Source organism: Hyperolius riggenbachi, chromosome 1 (genome assembly GCF_040937935.1).
Source record: "Hyperolius riggenbachi isolate aHypRig1 chromosome 1, aHypRig1.pri, whole genome shotgun sequence".
NCBI lineage: Eukaryota > Metazoa > Chordata > Amphibia > Anura > Hyperoliidae > Hyperolius > Hyperolius riggenbachi.
Genome location: NC_090646.1, coordinates 540,190,005 through 540,211,445, shown reverse-complemented (window position 1 = coordinate 540,211,445; position 21,441 = coordinate 540,190,005). Strand labels below are relative to the sequence as shown.

Genomic DNA, 21,441 nt, shown 5'->3' with positions numbered 1-21,441 from the left:
CCAAAATGACGGGACCCGGTACCAGCAGGTAGAGGCAGCGGAGGACGGTGGCGTGGGAGCGATCCAGGCTGATGGGGCCGGAGGAAGCCCCAGGTATGTATACAACTGTTAGTTAGTTCGTCTCTGGGTGTCTTTAAAAAATACACCTTGTATTAGACATAATAGTATGCATATGTTCTAGCAACATTTTTGCTCGAAATGAGAATGTATTCACGATATGTGAATTGATTCACTCATCTTTTAACTAAAAACTCAGATTCACTCATAATTACCTATGATGCAATAAATGCAAGTTGCAATATATTGGCTGGCCTTAAAAAGAAATGCCACTTCTAAAATTAACACACACATATATAGAATTGACCCAGTCATTTGGAAGGTTTTTTCTCTCCAAATTAAGACTACGTTCTGACTCTCTTCTTGAATTCCTCCAGGATGGAGTAGAGTAAAACCATGCCTATAACACTCCAAGGGCCTGATTCACAAAGCAGTGCAAACACTTTGCACGCCTGTGAAAAGCCCTTTATCACGCCTAAACTTAGTTTAGGCGTGATCTGAAGGAATTCGCGCGAACTCCCGCGCGCAAAGCTTCGCGCGAAGTGCCCATTAAGCCCTATGGGACATTGCGCGCGTACGCGCGGAAACTTCGCGCGAGTTAGAGCACAAAGCGGTGATAACTTTGCTGGTGCAAAGGTTATCACGCCTAAAGTCTTTTAGGCGTGATAACTGGGTTATCACCGCTTTGTGAATCGAGCCCCAAAAGTACTGTACACTAGTGCTGCTCAAATCCGGAACCGGGAGATACCCAGATAGTTGCTATCCGGATATCTCCCAGTAAACCTGTGCAGGGGGGGGGTGGGGTCAATCTTACCTGTCTGACGTCTTCTTCGTCTGTCCCTCGGCGCCTCCCACTATGCGTCCACGCGCGTCACGTGATTACAAACACTTCCTCCTTCAACCCGGAAGGAGGAAGTGTTAGTAATCATGTGACCGCCACTTGGAGCGCGCCGAGGGACGTACGAAGAAGACGTCAGACAGGTAATTTTGACCCCCCCCCCCCCCCCGCACAGGTTTACTGGGAGATATCCGGATAGAACTATCCGGATGACTCCCGGTTCCGGATTTGAGCAGCCCTGCTGTACACCATCACTTTTAGTATTTAGGTTCAAGGACGCTTCACTGCTGCTTTTATTCATGCAATACCCAGCTTCAAGGTACAATGAGTGCACACTGTACCTCATCACTGGCTCCTAGGACAGAAAGAGAAGGGGCCCCTATTGACCAGAATTGCAATGCTGCCACATGGTTGAGTCCACTTATCTTTGTTCAGCAATACAGGGTATACATCTTATCTAGGCAAGATGTGACCTTTGGTAGAAAAGTTCTACAGTCGGTGGTTCCTAGTTACATGGTTGTGATATAGCTAGGTGGTCACTACATGCTTTCTTTTTTCTTTTTTTTTTGCACTGCACCCTTTTGTTCACCCAGCTGGTGTTGGTCTTGCTCTTTTAGCAATGAGTGGATGGGTGAGGCTTTTAATTTCTGCTTTTGCTTGTTTTCGCTTTTACTGGCTGTCCTAGGGGGACTTACAGAAATACCACTACTTGCCAGTCTTATTGGATATTTGTGTTTCAATCTGCAGGCAGCTTAAAAATTTCCAAAATTTAGAGTAAGCTCCATGTGCTCTTCTCTAGAATATTAAAAGCCGTGTTCTGTGTACTCTGGAGTGCTGCTTCCGAGAGACTATACAGAATCTCTCAGGGCTGGAACCCACAGGAGCGCTTTTGGCAGCGTTTTGGCAGCACTGCGATACGCTAGCAGTTTGCCAAAACGCTGGGCTAATGTTAATGGATGGGGCAACTTCCACAGGAGCGTTTGCGTTTCCCAGAAACGCAAACGCAGGACGTGCAGCATTTTGGGAGCGTTAGCGCTTCAATGTAAAGTATTGAACCGCTAGCGGAAACGCTCAGCAAAACCTAAACTGAGCGGTTTTGCTAGCGTTTTGCGGTTCAGCACACTGTAACAAAATGAAAAATAATTCACAGGACCAATCAGGATAAAAACACAAAACGCTAGGCACCCGCTGGGGAAAGAAATACAATGTTGCAAAACACGACCAAAAACGCGCATGAATCCGCTTGCAAACCGCTCAGACAAAACGCTAGCGGTTGCGTTTGCGGTTTTCAGTGGGTTCCAGGCCTAAGAGATTACCTTTATTTAACTTTATGGCTAGAGCATGCCCCTCTAACATTTTAAACTGTACTAATAAATTTAACACGCGCTAAGTGATGTTCCAATTCTATTTAATTCAAAATCCCAAATAAAATCACATGAAATCTCATAAAAAAAACTCTCTAATACCCCACAACGGGTTAACCACTCTTACACCACACACACGTTGAAACGCATTGAGGTAAAAGAGGTGTCTAATCTCTGCGGGCAACAAGTATCTAGGACTGGGACTGGGTAAGCCGTCTAAGCGCGCAGCGGCTACCTGTGCACATAGTTCCAAGTTCCTTAGAGGTGACGTCACCGCAAACCACAAATCCCAGTGGAATCCAGCCGGGCGGAAGTGCGAACAGAGGCTCGCAGAGCCTGACGGGCGTAAGTGATGTAGCCTGCACGGAGTCGCCTGCCTGTAGAAGACTCTTGGGCAGTTGCCGTTGATTATATTAACGTTCTTTGTGGAGCTAGTAGGAGAAAGTCCTGGACCATTGGCCGGAGCACTTTACGGGCACATCTTGTAAGAAGTAAACATCAAGGAGGTACCCGTGAGTCTGTGTGAAAGACAGTTTTAAGAAACGCTGATAAGAGCGTCGGGCAAGTGTGAGTTGTTGCTCAGTTTAAAGGTGTCTCTAATGCTACTGTAAGGAGGAGGACGCTCCTTTTTGTAAGTTTTTTGGACTGTCCACTCTCAGCAAATGCTTTTTCATTTTTCATTTTGGAATTTTTTAGCAAAGTACTGAAGGGCCCTTCAATATAGATGCGTGTGTGTGTGGTGTAAGAGTGGTTAACCCGTTGTAGGGTATTGGGGAGTTTATGTGATTTCATGTGATTTTATTTGGAATTTTGAATTAAATAGAATTGGAACATCACTTAGCGTGTGCTATATTTGTTAATACAGTTTATAATTTTGCAAAAGGGTGGAAAGTTTTCCCCTTTTTAACACGCAGCTGAGAAATTGGTTATCAATTGATCTTTTATCCTTAACGCTTGGTTTATAATATACCTCTTTAACATTTTGCCTAGAGTTGCTATATAAGTACTTTTCTGTAAGAGTTTGAATGTTCTATATGGTAACTGCAGTGCAGCCAAACTATACAAATTGCCCAGCAAGTGGCTAAAAAGGGTTCTGTTTTACTGTTTTGCAGAGCATGTCAAACCAAACAGCATGTTAGTGAATGAACCAGGCATTACAGTCTACCTTACCCTTCTACAGCAACAACAGAGGTCTTCTCACTAAACGACTGTCTCCAACATTGGTCTCCATGAGGCCCTAAAAACCGGCTCTTCTCTGAAGACAAAACATTGGACAGCTGAAGTCTTGCCACTCCAAGAAGAAGATCCTTGGCAAGTTTATCTTTATGCCACAATTCAACCAGGAGAGGTAACCTGCAAAAATAATCAATCAATTTCGCCATTGTTAAGGTAGAAAATTGTACTAGAAATCTACAGAATGGATTAACTACTGTATACATGAACAAATACTGGTGAAGGTTACTGTAAAATGTAGACAGAATTTCATTAATAGTAACAGGTTTTTGATGCAAAACTACAAGACGAGAAACAGGGATACAACGCACTCTAGTGGTCAAACATTCAGTTAATAAATATCAACGAAGGGAAAAAACATTTCAAAAGGCTTGAAAAGCTAGAATAATATTGGTTTCTAATCTGGTTAATTTTAATTTATGCATTAATATAAATACACAATTGAAGAAAGTTCTATCAAAATCCATTTTCAAAAATGACAGCACATTTACATTATAAGTAATTCTGGTGAAAAGGGGACATTAAGATTTTTATATTAGTATAGTATGTGTTTATTGTGATTATGTATTTATATACAACTGACATTTCCCACAGCCCTTTGCATGGAACAATTCGCGTCACTGACCTCCACTGTAAATTTTTAAAGTTTCAAAGAGCCTACGGTAAATGACACTTACGACTGTTAACCCTCTTTTTCTACTCAATGCCGCAAAGGCTGACTACTTCATTCAGCAGCAGGGAAGCATTGTGGCAGTGCTGGAATGCATACATACTGTGGTTAGTACTGCAGTTCTTAGAATTTTTTTCCTGCTACTCTGCTATTATTTCTGTTGCCTTTGCTGGTAGCATGGGCTTTAATGTGTACCCTGGAAGAGCGCACAGTCTTTTCCCTATCACAATGAAATGTCTCTGCTGCCGTCTAAGGTCAATTTTGTAGGGCAACCAGGCAAGTTACCAGAATACTTTTGGATTGAAAGGAGTTCCTGTTGGAGCGACTCATGATTTGGAGGAAACATGTAGGGTGGACCTGACGTGACGGAACGGTGTAACTTAGACACAGTAAAGTAGCTGGGATCAGAGTGCTGAAGGAGCAGTGGGCTGTGAAGTTGACGAGAGGGATGCCTCTTGTTAAACAGCTGTGGCACGCCTCTGATAGGGAGAAGCCTAAAACCTTTTTTTAAAGAATAAAGATCAATTGGTTTCTTACACTATCGGAAGCTGCTTGCTGTTTGAGGTGGTCTGCTGTGGCAGGGAGGCCAAATAATGGTTCACAAGCTATTAGAGACCCACTGTTGTCCCACAATTGCAATGAGTCCGTCATGTAAGAGTGCGGTAGAGGGACTTATCTCTGGAGTGGAAGGTCTACACCAGTTGCTCCAAGCAACGGATAACTGAATTAATGTCTCTACTCTCAAGGCACGCAAATGGGTTCAACTGTGACTTCTATGCTACACACCATCATTCATTTTTGTACAATCGCACAACACCAAATTTAACCATTGGATTTTTTGTTATGTAAGACCATCACGAATCTGTGGTGTTAGAGAGCCCCTTTAAGAAATACACCTTAGAAATAGAAAGCAAATTATACATTTTTAACGCAAGATTACCCTTGGTCAGTGACATGCTAGTAAATACGGGTTAATGGAAATTCTATGCAAGTTTATGCTGCTTGAAATTGAACCAACAAAATGTAGCATCTGCAGCATTTGCTTATGATTCTAGTGAAGCCAGTAATTGAAGACAGTTCTACCTCAAGAAGGTCTCCTGAAGCTGATGAGGCATGGTTGCAAAATCAAAGGCACAGTAAGACTGAGGAAGAAAAACCTCCATATTCTTCCGCACTTCTACTGGAGGATTGGTCATAATGGGAGCGGCACTTCCAAAAAATGGGTAAGAATACCTGCAAAAAGAAAATGAAAATCAGTCAGATGAGGAGGAGACAGAAGGAAACTTAGAAACTTTGTATTTCCCAGAAGCCCTTACACGCTTTCCATACAAAATGCAGTTTTGGTCCTACGTACATTCAAGGCTGACAGTGATAAATGGACATTTAACTAAGCGTTTTCCCAAGTGGCCCCAAGTACCCCCACGCCTGCCACTAAGCTGCATTAATACAGCTGTCAGGAAAAGTGCTGCAGGACACCTGACACAGCCAACTGAGTACCAACTTTCTTCAGCAAGTATCCCCTGGTACTTCCAACAAGACTGATGGAAACTATTTACACAGCAGCAAGCTGGAGTAGAATTAGTTAACATTAATCTGCTGTGGGAAAGAATACAATGGAAGTGTCATACCTTAACATGCAGTTTACAGGAAACCCAACATCGACATTATGGACACTTCTGAGGTCAAGCGAGAAGCAGAAATGGTGCGCTGCTGGTGGAACAGCTATCTTCTGTCCTGATGTTGATTCAGAAAGACTCCTCACAGCCTCTGGAGCACTTGGTAGTACAGGAGGCAGGGAATGGTTATCTGGTATTAAAAAGGATAACACTTACATTACTCCCACATGGGGACATATTCACTAAATGGTGTCAAGATTACCATGCATAAGCAAGACGCAACAATTTTACCATTACTTACACTAGTTACGCAGCACATGTGCAATCAGTGCAACCCACATTACCTAAGTAATGTAACTGGCAAAACTAATGGTAAAATTGTTGTGAGTGTGTCATTTAGTGAATATGACTCAATGTGAATTCAGTGATCAGGAACATTATAAGGCTGCAGCAGACTAAAACTGCCTGGTGATTAAATATAGTGCAGAATACTGAAATAACTGGAACAGAAATAACCAAGATAGCAGACATTCATGTTATCAACTCAAACAGATTAGGTAATGAAACCTTCTGGACAATGGTGCAGGGAAACAAAGGAGCTGGCAACAGATTTTCCCATTACAGGTAGTCCCCGGTTAACGAAAAAGATAGGAACTATGGCTAGTTCTTAACTTGAATCCTTAAAGGAGTCATCAAGGAAAATGTAATAAAATAACTGCTACTTACCGGGGGCTTCCTCCAGCCCCAAGCTCCCAGCATGTCCCTCGCCGCAGCTCTCCGCCGCAGCAGTTCGCCGTAGCTCGCTCCCGATCCCCAGCGATGACGTCAGGGCGACATCTAGGTCGGCCTGTACTGCGCCTGCGGCTCTGTCAATCACTGCCACGTGGGCCGGAGCGGACTGCGCAGGTGCAGTAGTTCTGCGACTGCGCAGTCTGCTCCGGCCCACGTGGCGGCCTGTACAGCGCAGGCGCAGTACAGGCCAGGAGCGAGCTGGGGCGAGGGACATGCAGGGATCTTGGGGCTGGAGGAAGCCCCTGGTAAGTAGCACTTATTTTATCACATTTTCCCTGACGACTCCTTTAAGGCCTCTTTTCTACGAGCAGCTTATAGGCAGTGACATGCCTCTTAAACTCTCACAACTGCTTGGCTTGCCACTGCCTGGTAACTGCTTGCTGAGCACACGGTTCAACTATCCGTGGAAAAGAGGCCTAAGTCATAACACTGTGCGATCTCTGGTCCCTGTACCTCCTCTGTGCACCACCTTGTGCCATCTCTGCATCCCTCTGCCCGCTGACCCCCTTTGTACCTCATTCTGTCCTAGGGATAATCGTAATGTGCCAATTTCGCTTATGCAAAATTTCACATACAATTTTGCAATTAAGATTACCGGTATACGTAATTACAATTTTGAAATTTAATTGATTTAACGAAAATGTGTCCGTGTACTCCGCTTCTCTCACAGCTCAACTGTTATTAGAATCCCAGAATGAACGGTCTGAAATTTCTTTATTTCAGTGAAAACTGCGACAGGTAGTTGAGACCGGAACATGGCGCAATCTGTTCTAACATGGCTGCTTAATGTTTCTTACAGCTTACAGCCCACAGTACTGGTCACTGTGATGTACAAAGATACCTAAATAAAACATGGCCAGGCTTATTGGACCTAAAATACAAATAACAAAGAGTGAACTACAATACAAGCAAATACAATGTGTACCTTTGATGTACACTGACATCAAAGGTATAGATTTCTCTACCATTACTACGCAGCTTGGCTATTTTGAATGCTTGCCTTTGATACATTGCAGAACATTGCAAAGATTAAACATCTGATTCCCCCAGAGGATCTTCAAACCCTAGTCCACGCCTTCATCACATCACGGCTGGACTACTGCAATGCCCTTTATGCTGGCCTCCCCAAAAAAGACCTGCGTCGCCTGCAATTAGTGCAGAATGCTGCTGCCAGATTGCTAACAAACCAGCCTCGCCACTGTCACATTACACCGATCCTTCGCTCACTGCACTGGCTACCAGTAGAATGGAGAATACTCTTCAAGATTGGACTGCTGACATTCAAATCCCTGCACAATCTGGGCCCTGGATACATGAAGGACTTGCTGAAGCTGCACCACACCTCTCACAACCTCAGATCAGCAAGTTCTATAAACTTGGTCACTCCCAGAGTGCACCTCAAAAAATCTGGAGACAGAGCCTTCTGTCATGCTGCCCCTACTCTTTGGAACTCCCTACCACACCCAGTAAAGACAGCACCATCCCTGGAGCTATTCAAATCCAGACTGAAAAGCCACCTGTTTAGCCTGGCATTTCCAGATTTATAATTCTTCCCCTGTACCACGATGGTCGGAGCCATGCTTATGCGCTTTGAGTCCCACGGGAGAAAAGCGCTTTACAAATGTTATTTGTTGTTGTTGTTGTTGTTGATACAGCTCCTACTCAGCTCAAATATTTTCTATGCTAACATTAAAGAGGTATATATTTTAATACAACTGTATGGAGCACTGATTTATTAGGTTTTCGATAAATATAAATATGAAGCCCCATAACACATCTTTCGTGTAAAAAAAATACAGAGCTCATACAGCATCACTTAGGCCTCTTTTCCACGGGCAGCTGAACTGTGGGCTCAGCAAGCAGTTGCCAGGCAGCAGTGAGCAGTTACCAAGCAGCAGCAAGCAGTTGTTAGAGTTTGAGAGGCATTTCACTGCCTATCAACTGCCTGTGGAAAAGAGGCCTTAAGGTCAGTGGCCAAAGCTATAAGTGTGCATCAGAGCAGTCAAGGAGTACTAAGCAATGACAATTTACTACCTGGTGGAGGGTGGTCAGATGTTCCAGAAGTCCCCGGTCTGGGTTGTTGCTGTGAAGCCGATAGCTCCACTTGTGAAGATTTTATGCTGTCCACATCACTGTCTGTGTCATCATCTTTGGTTGGTGGGGAATCGCTGAACATTGGAGGCTGAACAGGTAAATTACTTGGCTCTTTTTGTGCTTTCCCTGGTGGAGTAGATGGAGCTTTTCTTGATGCAGTACTCGCATTAATTTCCTTAGGGTGCACTGAAGCCTATATGGAAACAGGTAAATGTTGAACATCACGGACAGCATAACTTAATGCAAACCTGAGTCAAAAACGGGCTTAAAGGGAAGGTCCAAGCAAAAAAAAAAAAAAAAAAAAAAAGTTTAACTTACCTGGGGCTTCTACCAGCCCCATGTAGCCATCCTGTGCCCTCATAGTCACTCACTGCTGCTCCAGTCCCCCGCTGGCAGCTTTCTGACCTCGGAGGTCAGGGCCGCATTGCGTACATTTTTACGCATTCCTGCTAGTGCAGGAACATTAACATATACATTTTTACGCGTTAGTGGTGCAACGCATACATTTTTGTTCCTGCACTAGCTGGAATGCGTAAAAATGTATGCAATGCGGCCCTGACCTCCGAGGTCAGAAAGCTGCCAGCGGGGGACTGGAGCAACAGTGAGTATCTACGAGGGCACAGGATGGCTACATGGGGCTGGTAGAAGCCCCAGGTAAGTGAAACTCATTTTTTTTTTTGCTTGGACCTTCCCTTTAATAAATTAAATGACTGTTCAGACATAAAAAAAGTGATTATAAGCCACGTTCACACTAGACGCAGGAGTGCAACAAATTAGCTCATACAAATGAATGGGCACGTTAACATTTTCACAAAGGACTACATTATAGTGATACACTGTCTGCAGCACAATTCTAGATAACATGTGTAACTATGATTGGACCAATGGAATTTACCAGGGTATGAAAAAGGTGGCTGCTGCTTATGTCAGACATGAGAGGGGAAAAAATTCCTTTATTGGAACCACAGTACCAGGTGACATGAAAGGGGACTTTACTATAAAGCCAGGAGCTTGTAGGAATATACCTGATCAACTTGTAAGGTGAGATCTTTCCATCTGTGGGTCTTACATACAGGTTGCATTGACCTGCACTTAGTGTACACCTTGCATCCTAAGCTTTGTATAACTCTATTGCTATACTGTAGCTGGAACAACACCCACTTTCAGGAGAAAGACACATGCCACATCCAGTGTCTCTGTACTACGAGACCAATCAATACAATGGAGGAGAAGAGTAGTTGACACCGCTTATACAGCTCATTATTGAGGAAGCATGCAAATACAAACAACCAAGAGACAGACGGCTGTTTCAGAGACACTCCGTCTTAGCTGTAAAGCTGCACAATGAATAAAGCACACTGACTTCTGTGTCAATATTGTCAGGGTAACAAAGTAGCCAATCAAATCATTAAAATACTTTTAAAGTAAAATTCCTTGAAAAACATAGCATTCAAAGAAAGTCTAGTTTGTTCCCCCAAAAAAGAAAAACCAACAATGTATAATAGGTTATGATAAAGTCATTCCTTCTAGTGCCCTTAGTGGTTAAACAAACCTAGTTCTTAATGGAAAAACAAGGTCTAGAATGAAAAGTGCTTAATAAAAAAAAAAAAAAAAAAAAAGATAAAGAGTGCCATTTACCTGTAGATTAGTTTCTTTCTGGAGAGCTATTGAAACCCCGATTGTAGGGGAGCTTTCCATAGCCACAGATGACTTTGCTCTGTTAGGTGGGGAGAGGATGAAAGCACCTTCTATGACCACTGGGTGATGCTCTATCTCTGTGCTGGCTTTCTTCAGCAGTCCAGTCAATGGAATATCTGTGCTGCCAAGAGACTGATCACCACAACACAGGTGTATCTTTGAAAAACAGAAGAGAAACAAATATTGACCCTCAAAAACTTGAAGGATACTAGATAAACCAAGAGAAGGTACAAATTCCATCTTGAAGAGTATGAAACCTAGCCAAGTACATACACAATCCAGAGAAAAAACAGACTACAGGGTGGGAAGGCAAAAGATGTTTGATCATGTAGTGATCATCTTAAGCACAGTTGGTATTGGTAAGCCAGCTGCCAAACTTGTTTTGAAGTCTATTTACTAGTTACTATTAAAGGACATTACCGGATTCAACACAAGAAATGTAGTTGGATTTTGTTTCAATATGAATAAAACAGAACTAATCGTCTTCTTACCCCCCATCTCTGTCCACCTCTCTGCCTGATATAACAATAAATGTTAATAACACCCCTATAACTTCAGTTCCCAAAGCACAGTGCCTAGGGGTAATATTTGTTTCTTCTCTCTCTCATTTATTCCTCACAATTACTCCCAAACCAGCTCCTGTCATCTCCAACTCAAAACATATCTCACATCCGACCTTTTCTCACTCAGGACACAACTACAATTTCAACAGCACTAAAATTTCAAAAGCAACTGCTCTGAGTGTATTAAGTGATAAAGATGCTAATCCTGCATTCAAAACTTTTTCTGCTGTTATGGTTTGGAGTTATCACATACCTTAGGAGCACTGGCCATTTAATTGCCATCAGCTGGCAAAACAGTTGCATGCTGTGGTTTTTTTTTTTTAATCTATAATATATTCCTCCTCTTGCCTTTAGTTCCCCCCTCCTTCTTATGACAAAAGACAGTGCACTTCCTAGTACAGACCTCAGTGGGAGTGTCTGAAGACCCTGGGAGGAGGGCGGCTAACAAATACACAATTAGCAAGAAGAGAGATAAAAAAGAAAAAAGAGTGAGGGAGGAAATGTCAAGATTAGCATCATTCAAAGGTAACCAAGATGGAAACCGTCTAGAATAGGATTCTCTGCTTTTCTTTTATAAAATTCACAGGAACCCACTAGCCAAAGAGTATCAGGGAAATAAACCAGCTGATAAAGCCTTTGTGGTAAAACCGGTCAAGGAATTGTAGCACTGTATATAGCACCCATTTAGTAGTTTTGTCCTATCCTTCACCCCAATTGTCTGCTTATATAGCCAGTCAAGAGTACTGGGCTGAGAACGCTGGTAGATACGCCTCTCCAGCCGACACAAGTGCCCGAACTATTGATTTGAGTTCATGTGTATGGTTTAGACTGTGTGGGGGATAGCTACACCCTACTCCAATATACCTTAGGAGTGGTGGAGGATCAACAAAGACCCCCTCACACTGTCAACATTACTTCACTGTGAACCAAGCAGACAATTTCGCATAGAGGTTTCCATACACAGGCTACCTCTTTTTAGAAGATTTGTATTAACAATAGACATTTGTGTCTTGTACCCATGGGGCTGGTCCACACGGACCTTCAGTGCATAAAATTCACAGGAATCAGAACATGGACAGTGCAATACATCTGGTATGTACCGTATTTCGCGCCGTATAAGACGCTCCGGAATATAAGACGCACCCAAGTTTAGAGGGCAAAAACCTGGGAAAAAATATATATATTAAATCTGGTGCGTCTATATTCCAGGAGCGTCTTTGTACATGTTGTGTCCTCCCGTGTACCTTATCTCTCCACCTGTGTGCCCCATCTGTCCTTCTGTGTGCCATCTCCCACATGTGTCCTCCTGTGTCCTCTCCCCCATGTGTCCTGTGTGCCCCTTCTCCCCATGTGTCCTGTCTTCCACATGTGTCCTGGCTCCATGTGTCCTCCTGTGTCCTGGCTGGCTCCATGTGTCCTCCTGTGTCCTGGCTGGCTCCATGTGTCCTCCTGTGTCCTGTCTCCATGTGTCCTCCTGTGTCCTGTCTCCATGTGTCCTCCTGTGTCCTGTCTCCATGTGTCCTGGCTGGCTCCATGTGTCCTGGCTGGCTCCATGTGTCCTGGCTGGCTCCATGTGTCCTGGCTGGCTCCATGTGTCCTCCTGTGTCCTGGCTGGCTCCATGTGTCCTCCTGTGTCCTGGCTGGCTCCATGTGTCTTGACTGGCTCCATGTGTCCTGGCTGGCTCCATGTGTCCTGGCTGGCTCCATGTGTCCTGGCTGGCTCCATGTGTCCTGGCTGGCTCCATGTGTCCTGGCTGGCTCCATGCGTCCTGGCTGGCTCCATGTGTCCTGGCTGGCTCCATGTGTCCTGGCTGGCTCCATGTGTCCTCCTGTGTCCTGGCTCGCCCACGTGTCATTCTTTGACTGCCTCCCCGCATGCCTCAGCTTTTCCCCTCTATTTTCCTCCCTCCATGTGCGCATCTCAACCCACCCCCCGCGTCTCAGATATGCCCGCTGTAAATCCTTCTCCCCTGTGTGGGCAATCACTGTGCCTGGCTCCCCCGCGTGCCTTAGCGTTTCCCCTCTATTTACCTCCTGCCCCCCTCCATGTGCGCATCTCCCCGTTCCCCCCCCCCCGTGTCTCCGATGTAAATATTTCCCCCCTCCGGGTCTGCAGCTGCAGCGGCTTACCTAATACATGCCGCCGCGAAGTCTGCAGACAGCCGGCTACTCCATATGTTTCCTCTACTGCGCGGCTACTGATGACGCAATCAGTACAGGCCGCGCAGTAGTAGAAACATATGGAGTAGGAACGGGGAGATGCGCACATGGAGGGGGGCAGGAGGTAAATAGAGGGGAAACGCTAAGGCACACGGGGGAGCCAGGCACAGTGATTGCCCACACAGGCAGGGAATCCCCAATGGCGGCGGGGCGGCGGTTTATAGCGGCGGGCGTTCGCAAGTTGGGGATTCCCTGCCTTTGCCGTATAAGACGCAGGGACTTTTTCTCCCCATTTTTTGGGGAGAAAAAGTGCGTCTTATACGGCGGAAAATACGGTAAGTAGAACTAGTATTTATCTACTTATATATTTGTTTTATATAGGTTTCTAGGTTAGCATGGGTGTCACTTGTTCTCTAAATGCTCCCTCAAAACTCACCTTTTCTGACAAGCATACGCTCTAACTTAGGCCATTCCCCCTTCAACCTCGCGTCTAGTTTAACTCCATACTAAATAACCTAAACATGCACTGCTTGTTGTATACTGCATACTTCCCCACCTCATGTTGCAATGTTGGGAACTCCCAAATTTTTCCTGCCGCTGGGGAAGTGCGTCTTCCTCAGCCTGGCAGGCTATGCAAAGTGGGCGGCAGGGAGCTTTTATATAGTTACCTATCCGGACGGCTGGATCGGCTTCTTCTTCACCGCGGCAGCGATGTAACCCCTACATGTCTTCTTGTTTCCGAACACATGATTTGACATGTGATCAGGATCCAGGAGACCGTTTCAGCGCTACCTCTTCCATTTCCCACCACCGGGTGGCGCCGTAACGCAGACAAGGTCTCCTGGATCCTGATCACGTCATATCATGTGATCTGATGGGATGTGATCAGGACCCAGAAAACATGTTGGAAGTTCAGAGCCACAGTTGGTAGAAGAGAAGAAGCAGTTCGGAGAAGGTCAATATAACAGCTCCCTGCCGCACCGAGATTTGCCAGCAGAGGTTTATAGAGCACAGCAAATTCAAACAAAATATTTTCTTTGAAACTGCTAACAGGTTAGTAGTGAGATAATGCTGTACTCTTGTCTGGTAACCTATAGACCCAGGTGTCAAGAATATTAGTAGTTTTATTGTTTAGGGTCCTGAACAGATATATAGATGTATAGCCTAAGCTCAGTTTCTATCATTCGGGGCAGTGAAAGTTTAAAATTTCTACCAAGCACTCCAACTTGCATGTATTATAGACTTCAATAAGTTGCAAAAGATCACTGTAAGTTATTCAGTCCCTGCAGGTTTTGCTACTGAAAAAAAAAAATAAATAAATAAAAAAAAAAAAAAATATATATATATATATATATATATATATATATAGCAAATAAGTGTTCCCCATACTGTAACCAAACGGATGACATGTCTAGTCTTACCTGAAGTTTAGGCTGGACAGAAAGATACATGCACAGCACTTCTATGTTACTTCGGATTTTGACCGAGGCCCTCTCAGGCTCAAAATCTGGATTGATGAGATCTATAAAAGGTTCGTTGGTAACATCATTTCCCAGCAAAGAATAGTAAAAGAAAAATTCTGGTCTTGGTTCGGGGAGTCTCAAGGTGCTAGGGATTAACTGAAAAAAGACTAAATATAAGGGCACTAGTCGACAAGAATAATATATATAGTTCAGAAGAACCAGTTGGAAGAGCTGAACAAACATTTATAGTCTGAAGGCCCATTTACTGATTGCTTTAATGCGCAGGCTAAAATGTACTTTACATTTATCATGAATTTAAATGCAAGTAGGCCCAGGCATTAACATACATAAATGTGAACTAGCTAACATTAGGAATGGATTTAAAGAGGAATTAGTCAGGCATAACATGCAATGAAAACCTGTATTCTATCTATATATGGCCCTGATTGGTATCCTAATACACTGTACTCAAAAATAAGGTCTTCTATGTAAAAATCACAATTCCACCGCCAGGTTACAGAACAAATTATGGTCATTAGTGCTGGGAGCTGGCATTGCATGTGTATATAAAATCACATTCAGCTGTAGGTTATTGGGGATTCAGTGCAGTGTTCACAGTCATCCGGATAAGATCAGTGTACTGTTTGTCTAACCAAAGCAGAAAAAAGGACGCAGGAGCCCTTTCGGTAAAAACGGCGCCGCCATAGGTGCCTATAATAAAAGCCCCACAAATTTACATATACCATAAAACTTGTTCTTACCTGCTCTAGCTGTGTTGCAAATGCAATAGTTACAGATAGAACAAAGTAGTCCTTACAGTGGTCCACCGGTCCAATCTGATGGTAGCCCTCTGCTTCAATCAGAATAGGGACAAGACTCTTAGGATCTAGACTGGACAGCTCATGAGGCACTATAAAAACATGCACAGAAAACAAAAAATTAAATAATGTGTGAAGAAGAAACTTAAAGTGTCTAAAGCTTGCAAGGAGTTAGGCCTAGTGCACACCAAAACCGCTAGCAGATCCACAAAACGTTATCGGTTTTGGGTGCGGATGACAAAGTTTAGTCCCAGTGCACACCAGGCGGATCTTGATGCGATCCGCCGGCCGCATCAGCATGGCTAATGTATCTCTATGGGCTGGTGCACACCGGCGGTTTGAGGTTTTAAGCAAAAGCACGTTTGTGGCTTGCTAAAAATCTCAAACCGCCGGTGTGCACCAGCCCATAGAGATACATTAGCCATGCGGATTTTCAGGCGGATGCGGCCGGCGGATCCGCCCAGTGTGCACATTAAAGTTATTACTTCAACAACCTTTCATGTTATGTCTTTGAATCCACTCCATGACTAACAGGCCCTCATACACACGCTTGACTGCGGTTGCTCGAAGAGGATTGGGACCAGATCCCTCGGACGACATCGCTGGGCTGAAGCAGTACAAATGCAGAGTCAGCAGTACAGTGGCGCCAATATGAGGTCACGTGGTGGGCAGGGTGAGTGGTGCCAACAATGGTATTGGCCCTCAACCTGCCCGAATTGCTGGCCGAGCAGCGGTCGCTGATCAGGGGCTGCTGTACACATGCTGGATTTTCAGCTGAAGCAGTAGTTATTGGACACCTCAACCGACTTTAATCTAGCGTGTATATGGGGCTTTACACCATAATCTAGGCATTGATTGAAGGGGGAAAAAAAAAATAATCTTTTCATGGCCTAATAGTGCATGGTCAGCCGAACAGACACAAGGTTGCTCAATAAGCATAGCATGGACGCAATGCTGCATGTGCATAGTACAACTACCGCCTAGTGCCCACGGTGGGAAGGGGCGCACAGGCATGGTGGAGGGGAAGGCAGAGGGAGGGGCGTGTAGCATATTCTTTAAAGAACAGGGGGATCACTGGTTTACACTAAATGGGAACTATACAGTATGTAACTTTTAAAACAGGACTTACCTTTACTGCTACGGGGAGGTGCCTCCTTAGCTTTGAAAGCATCTGCTGAAGGCTTAGTGTCAGTTTCCAAGCCAATATTAAGCTGTACTTCTGGCTTAAACTTTGTGTATTTGCTGCTTAACAGAGAATACCATTTGGGAGCCTGCATTAGATAAAACAAGTTATTGTATGGTGGCCATTGAAAAATAAATACAAATTTCAAATCATTAAATTAAGAATGACTTTTATTTAAAGACAATAGAACATATAATTTGCAGTACATAAAACTTTGCGTATTGCACATAAACCAGTGATTTTGCAATGCTATCTACAGTATGCTAATGCCACGTGCTGCCTGGCAAAGGGGAATCTGTTTTGTCCAAACTGCTCCCCTATCCCATCCTCACCCACATGAAGTAGTCAGGGATAGAGATGGTCACTGAGATATCAATAAATTACAAGTTGATGCAAAAATTTACTAATTCTGTACGCAAATTAAAGCTTGAAAGTGAACCAATCGAATCCCACCTTGGCAATATTCAAATGGTCCATTTTCAAGATGCATACATATTTTGCATAATCATACTTCACACAGCTATCACTATCCCCAGAGCAAGGACAGGTGATCTGCTCTGTGCTGGGGAAGCAACTACCTCTCCTGGCTGGCAACTATGTATTTTGTGATGAGATCTCTTGATTATGGATTTTTTCTGGAAAAGCTGCATCAAACATGTAAGTTAATATAATGTAGATCAGCCATTGAAATTAATCAGACATCTTGGTTATCATTGCTTGAGATGAAGGATATAATATGTGAATAAAACTTTATACTGTATTACATTATGCAGTTAAAAACCCTGTTTCATACAGAATCCACTTTTGAAGAATACTCATCTCATAATCTGACTTTAGGAAACATTTGTTCACAGCAATCCCATATTAAAAACAACACTGAATAACATTGATAATCGAAATAATAGAATTACATGTCTGCTTTCCTGAGCGGCTCTCAAGTCTAAAACGACGTATCCAATCAACTCTTTGGCAGATGTTAGAGTGTCCAAGGCAAAACATTGCAGCTTGATTGGTGTCCGCTGCAGCCTACAACAAGAACAAGCAAGCATTGTTACAAGGACATTTTACATATTTAAGCTACATTGTAAACCCACTCATCGGGCAGCTCTGCTAGGCCAGGGAATCACAGAGCTGAAAGTTTTGGGGGGTTTCTTTTCAGTTTTTACTGTCGAAAAAATATTGTAAGGGCATAACATTAGAAATACAGGATTCAGAAACACTGATTCAGCTGAAACACAAGTAAATGGTTAACCTAGAAAAAAAATATGTAATTCTGTCCCATTACTCTTGTAACTCAAACATCCCTGCCATAGTGCACAAGCTGAAAACAGACTGGTGTATAGAAACCCAGCACAACCTGATTACATGTCTGAAGGATGTTGCCCTACATTCATTCACAAAAGGTGTGTGTGTTGTGTGGTGTGGGTTGTGTGTGTATTTTAGGAAAAATTGAATTGTGCGATTTCTGTTCAAAATTGTGATTTAGATTCACGATTTCCTTCAAAGCAAGCTTTGTGCCCCCTCTGTGCCTCTCTGTCTCCCTGTCTCTCTTTTTGCCCCATCTGGGTCTCTCTCTCTGTGGACCTCTGGGTCTCTCTCTCTCTGCATTCCCTCTGGGTTTCTCTCTGTACCCCAAGCTGCGGCAGTGCTGGACATACCTTCAAGCACGAGTCCAGCAATGCTAGTCTATCCACTTTTACTCCTGCAGGCTCTAATGCACAGAATGCTTCCTGTATATCATGTCACATACAGGAACCAGAAAGCATGCCGTGAACAACAGAGCAGACTGTGAGAGAGGAAGGACAGCATTGGACCCTTGCCAGAAGGCATGTCCAACACAGCTGACCCTGCGGGCCGCAGGCCCTGGGACTCGGGGGAAGTTTCAAGCCGCTTCTTCAAACTTCACCCACATGGAAATGACGTCATCGTGGAGATCGCCGTTTTGACAATTCCAAAATTGTAAAGAAACACTGGAATCGTGATTTCAGTGTAAATTGGATTCAGATTGTTCAGGCCTAGCGCATGTGCGCACACACACGAAAAATAAATGGCTGAATATTTCATATGTACCCTTTTGTGACAAACAGAGACCGAGGCTACTAATGTCTAACAGCTGAATCTCAGATAAAATTATTTCTGCACTGATAAAATATAAAGCGAGGTTAAAGAAAAAAAAATGGGAAGAGATTTGGAAAGTGAGAATCTAACCATTTAATAAATCCTTGCACTCCTTTTGGAAAACAAAGGCCTAACATGTCAGATACTGGAATGTGGTAGGCCAGGCAACCAGCAGGGACTTAAGGATAGGTGGGTGATAGTTGTGGGGGTGATGGAGGAATGTAGGAAAGGTGAGAAGGGATATGGGTAAGAGATGTCAGCCTCTGCAACCACAGGGGGCTTAAAGTGAACCTCCGGACTAAAAATCTACTCAGCAGAACTGAGAAGGCTTGGTGTTTCTTTAAGTTTCACAGCATCAGAACTTTGTTTGTCTTACCAAAGCATCATTTTTAGCTGCATTTGTATCTAAGCTCCACCCATCAAAGAAAAAAAGCCCGGGCTTTTTTCCCTGATGCTGTGCAGAGCATGATGGGATTTCCTATGTTGTTGTTCACGTTGCCTAGCAACTGGGAGAGGTGATCAGGACACAGGACAGTTGGAACTGTGTCTCATGCTCCCTGTCACCTCCTTCCAACCAAAAAGATGGCTGCCATCATGAAATCAAACATTTGCCTGTTCTTTTAAAACAGGGTGGGTAAGAGATTACCTATCTATTTTAATTAACATAACTAATGTAACTTACTGACAGTATGTTTGTTTAGGCTAAAGTTCCTCTTTAAACTACTGTACTTACCTGCCCTGCCTCCAATACATGGGTCCATTCTGCAGATCAGGTATTGGTGAGGCCACACTTTATGTGTGGGGAGATCATGGCTGCCTCCCTAGTTATATGACTCCCCACAGACTGGCCACAGGGTGTGAAAGTCAGAGTGGGTGGGAGAAGGGTGATTGTTAAGAAGATCTCCATGAAAATTTTGCTGGGGGAGAAGGAGGTTGCATGACTTGTAGTTATGCCGCTGGAAGGTCTGGTCTCTTATCAAAACGAACATTACTTATCTAAGAGTTTTAACATTACAGTACAATCTCGTTATAATAAACCCTGATATAGTAAACATTTGGGTATAGTAAACTACCTTTCCAGGTCCTGGCCAATCTCCATTATAAGTCTATGGGAGCAACTCCTAGTATTGTAAACTTTGCTATAATAAAACTTCTGTCATAGAAAATATGTTTTTGGCCCCTACGTGACGCTGTCTTTGGATATAGAAAACAGTGTGCAGTGCATGCGTCATAGGTCACTATGAAACACATGGTTGGCTGCTCTCTCTGAGCTTGATGCCCAATAACATTGGTAAGACAAGAAGAATGGCACCGGTGCTGGATATACAGTGCTGTACAAATAAGCACCCTGGGGAAAATGAGGAATAATGTGAACCTAAACAACAGAGGATGCAGCAGTGCTACTTCCACTGTGCAATCACCGATAAAAGTAAAATCACACGTGACTATACGCACTCCCAGGTATCTCTTCCCTTATTAGCGACGACGCTCCTGGTAGCGTTTTAAGTGCAGTACAGGCTACCTTCAGTTGTAGTAAATATTGTCTGTAACCTAGACTAATGTCCAGCACTGCGTAATATGTTGGCGCTTTATAAATACAATACATAAAATAAATAATAGTGCAGATCAGTGTGGGCCTACTTGCTGTAAAATTAAGGTGAGTGTAGAGGAAGGTGCCAAGTCCCACCCACGGAGGTATCAGAGCCACTTGCATTAAACATGCGAGTGGCTTCTGATTGGCTGCATTTTGAAGAGAGGCTTTATGATTGGCTAAAGTGTGAGCAGAAAATTTTGCAGTACTCGTGCTGCAAGTCGCGCCCATGGAGGAAGCGAGTGGCTGCCTCTATTCAGTGACAGCTGCAATTTTTGAAGAGCCCTGGATACTGTACCAGCAATTTGTCCAGCCTGGCTATGCAGCCCTAAGGTATGCTTAATCTTGCAGTCCACCAAAGGTGCAAGTGCTTGTACTGTACCTCCAATGGGGGGACAGAGTTGCTCTTTTGCAGCAGAGAATGTACCAGGGCATGCTGGGCAATTTCTAGGACACTTTCTGATATAGTAAACCACTTTTTCTAATCCCTTGGCATTTACTATAATGAGGATATACTGTATATAAACAGTACCAAAAATAGCTGGTACCCCCTTTCTCTTTACATGTTCCCCAAATCTGGTGGTGATGCTCCAAACAAAATGAATGGTATTGGCTCTGATCACCAAGAAGTAAGGGGATGAAGACCTGTGCACAGACACCATCCATGCTAAATAAACAGAATGAATAAAAGGGACTGGAAAATGTTTTGCAATTATCAGCTGGGAGTCTGCAGAGAATCAAAAGAACGAAGACTGAGAGCTAAAATGGTTAGCTTGGGCAAATGACCAAAGCAGCTCTAGGTTCATAACACTAATTCACGATCATGTGAAAACTTAGTATGGGGAACCAAAGCCTATAAATAAAAGGGGTACAGGGTTCAGGAATCCTGGCCATTGCTGTATCACAGGGTCAGGAAAAGTTCAAACACACTGTGTGGCCCTCTGGAGATATCAGGGATGCAGGTGAGGCCTTCGAGATCTAGTGAATTCACCAACACTGCTATTTAAAATTCTCCTTTAAAGAGACTCCGTAACAAAAATTGCATCCTGTTTTTTATCATCCTACAAGTTCCAAAAGCTATTCTAATGTGTTCTGGCTTACTGCAGCACGTTCTACTATCACCATCTCTGTAATAAATCAACTTATCTCTCTCTTGTCAGACTTGTCAGGCTGTGTCTGGAAG

General features: G+C 43.8%; 1 protein-coding gene across 1 annotated transcript in view; it reads right to left on the bottom strand.

The window, feature by feature from the left end:
- The window catches only part of CEP120 (centrosomal protein 120), a 134,530-nt gene that overhangs the window by 93,972 nt on the left and 19,117 nt on the right, over positions 1-21,441 (bottom strand). The window contains exons 3-11 of the mRNA XM_068246934.1: positions 17,461-17,575; positions 16,496-16,637; positions 15,310-15,458; positions 14,507-14,704; positions 10,303-10,518; positions 8,605-8,857; positions 5,791-5,968; positions 5,246-5,395; positions 3,430-3,612 (exon numbers count right to left, since the gene is read on the bottom strand). Coding sequence (XP_068103035.1) covers positions 3,430-3,612; positions 5,246-5,395; positions 5,791-5,968; positions 8,605-8,857; positions 10,303-10,518; positions 14,507-14,704; positions 15,310-15,458; positions 16,496-16,637; positions 17,461-17,575 — 1,584 coding nt within the window. The remainder of the gene's footprint in view (positions 1-3,429; positions 3,613-5,245; positions 5,396-5,790; positions 5,969-8,604; positions 8,858-10,302; positions 10,519-14,506; positions 14,705-15,309; positions 15,459-16,495; positions 16,638-17,460; positions 17,576-21,441) is intronic.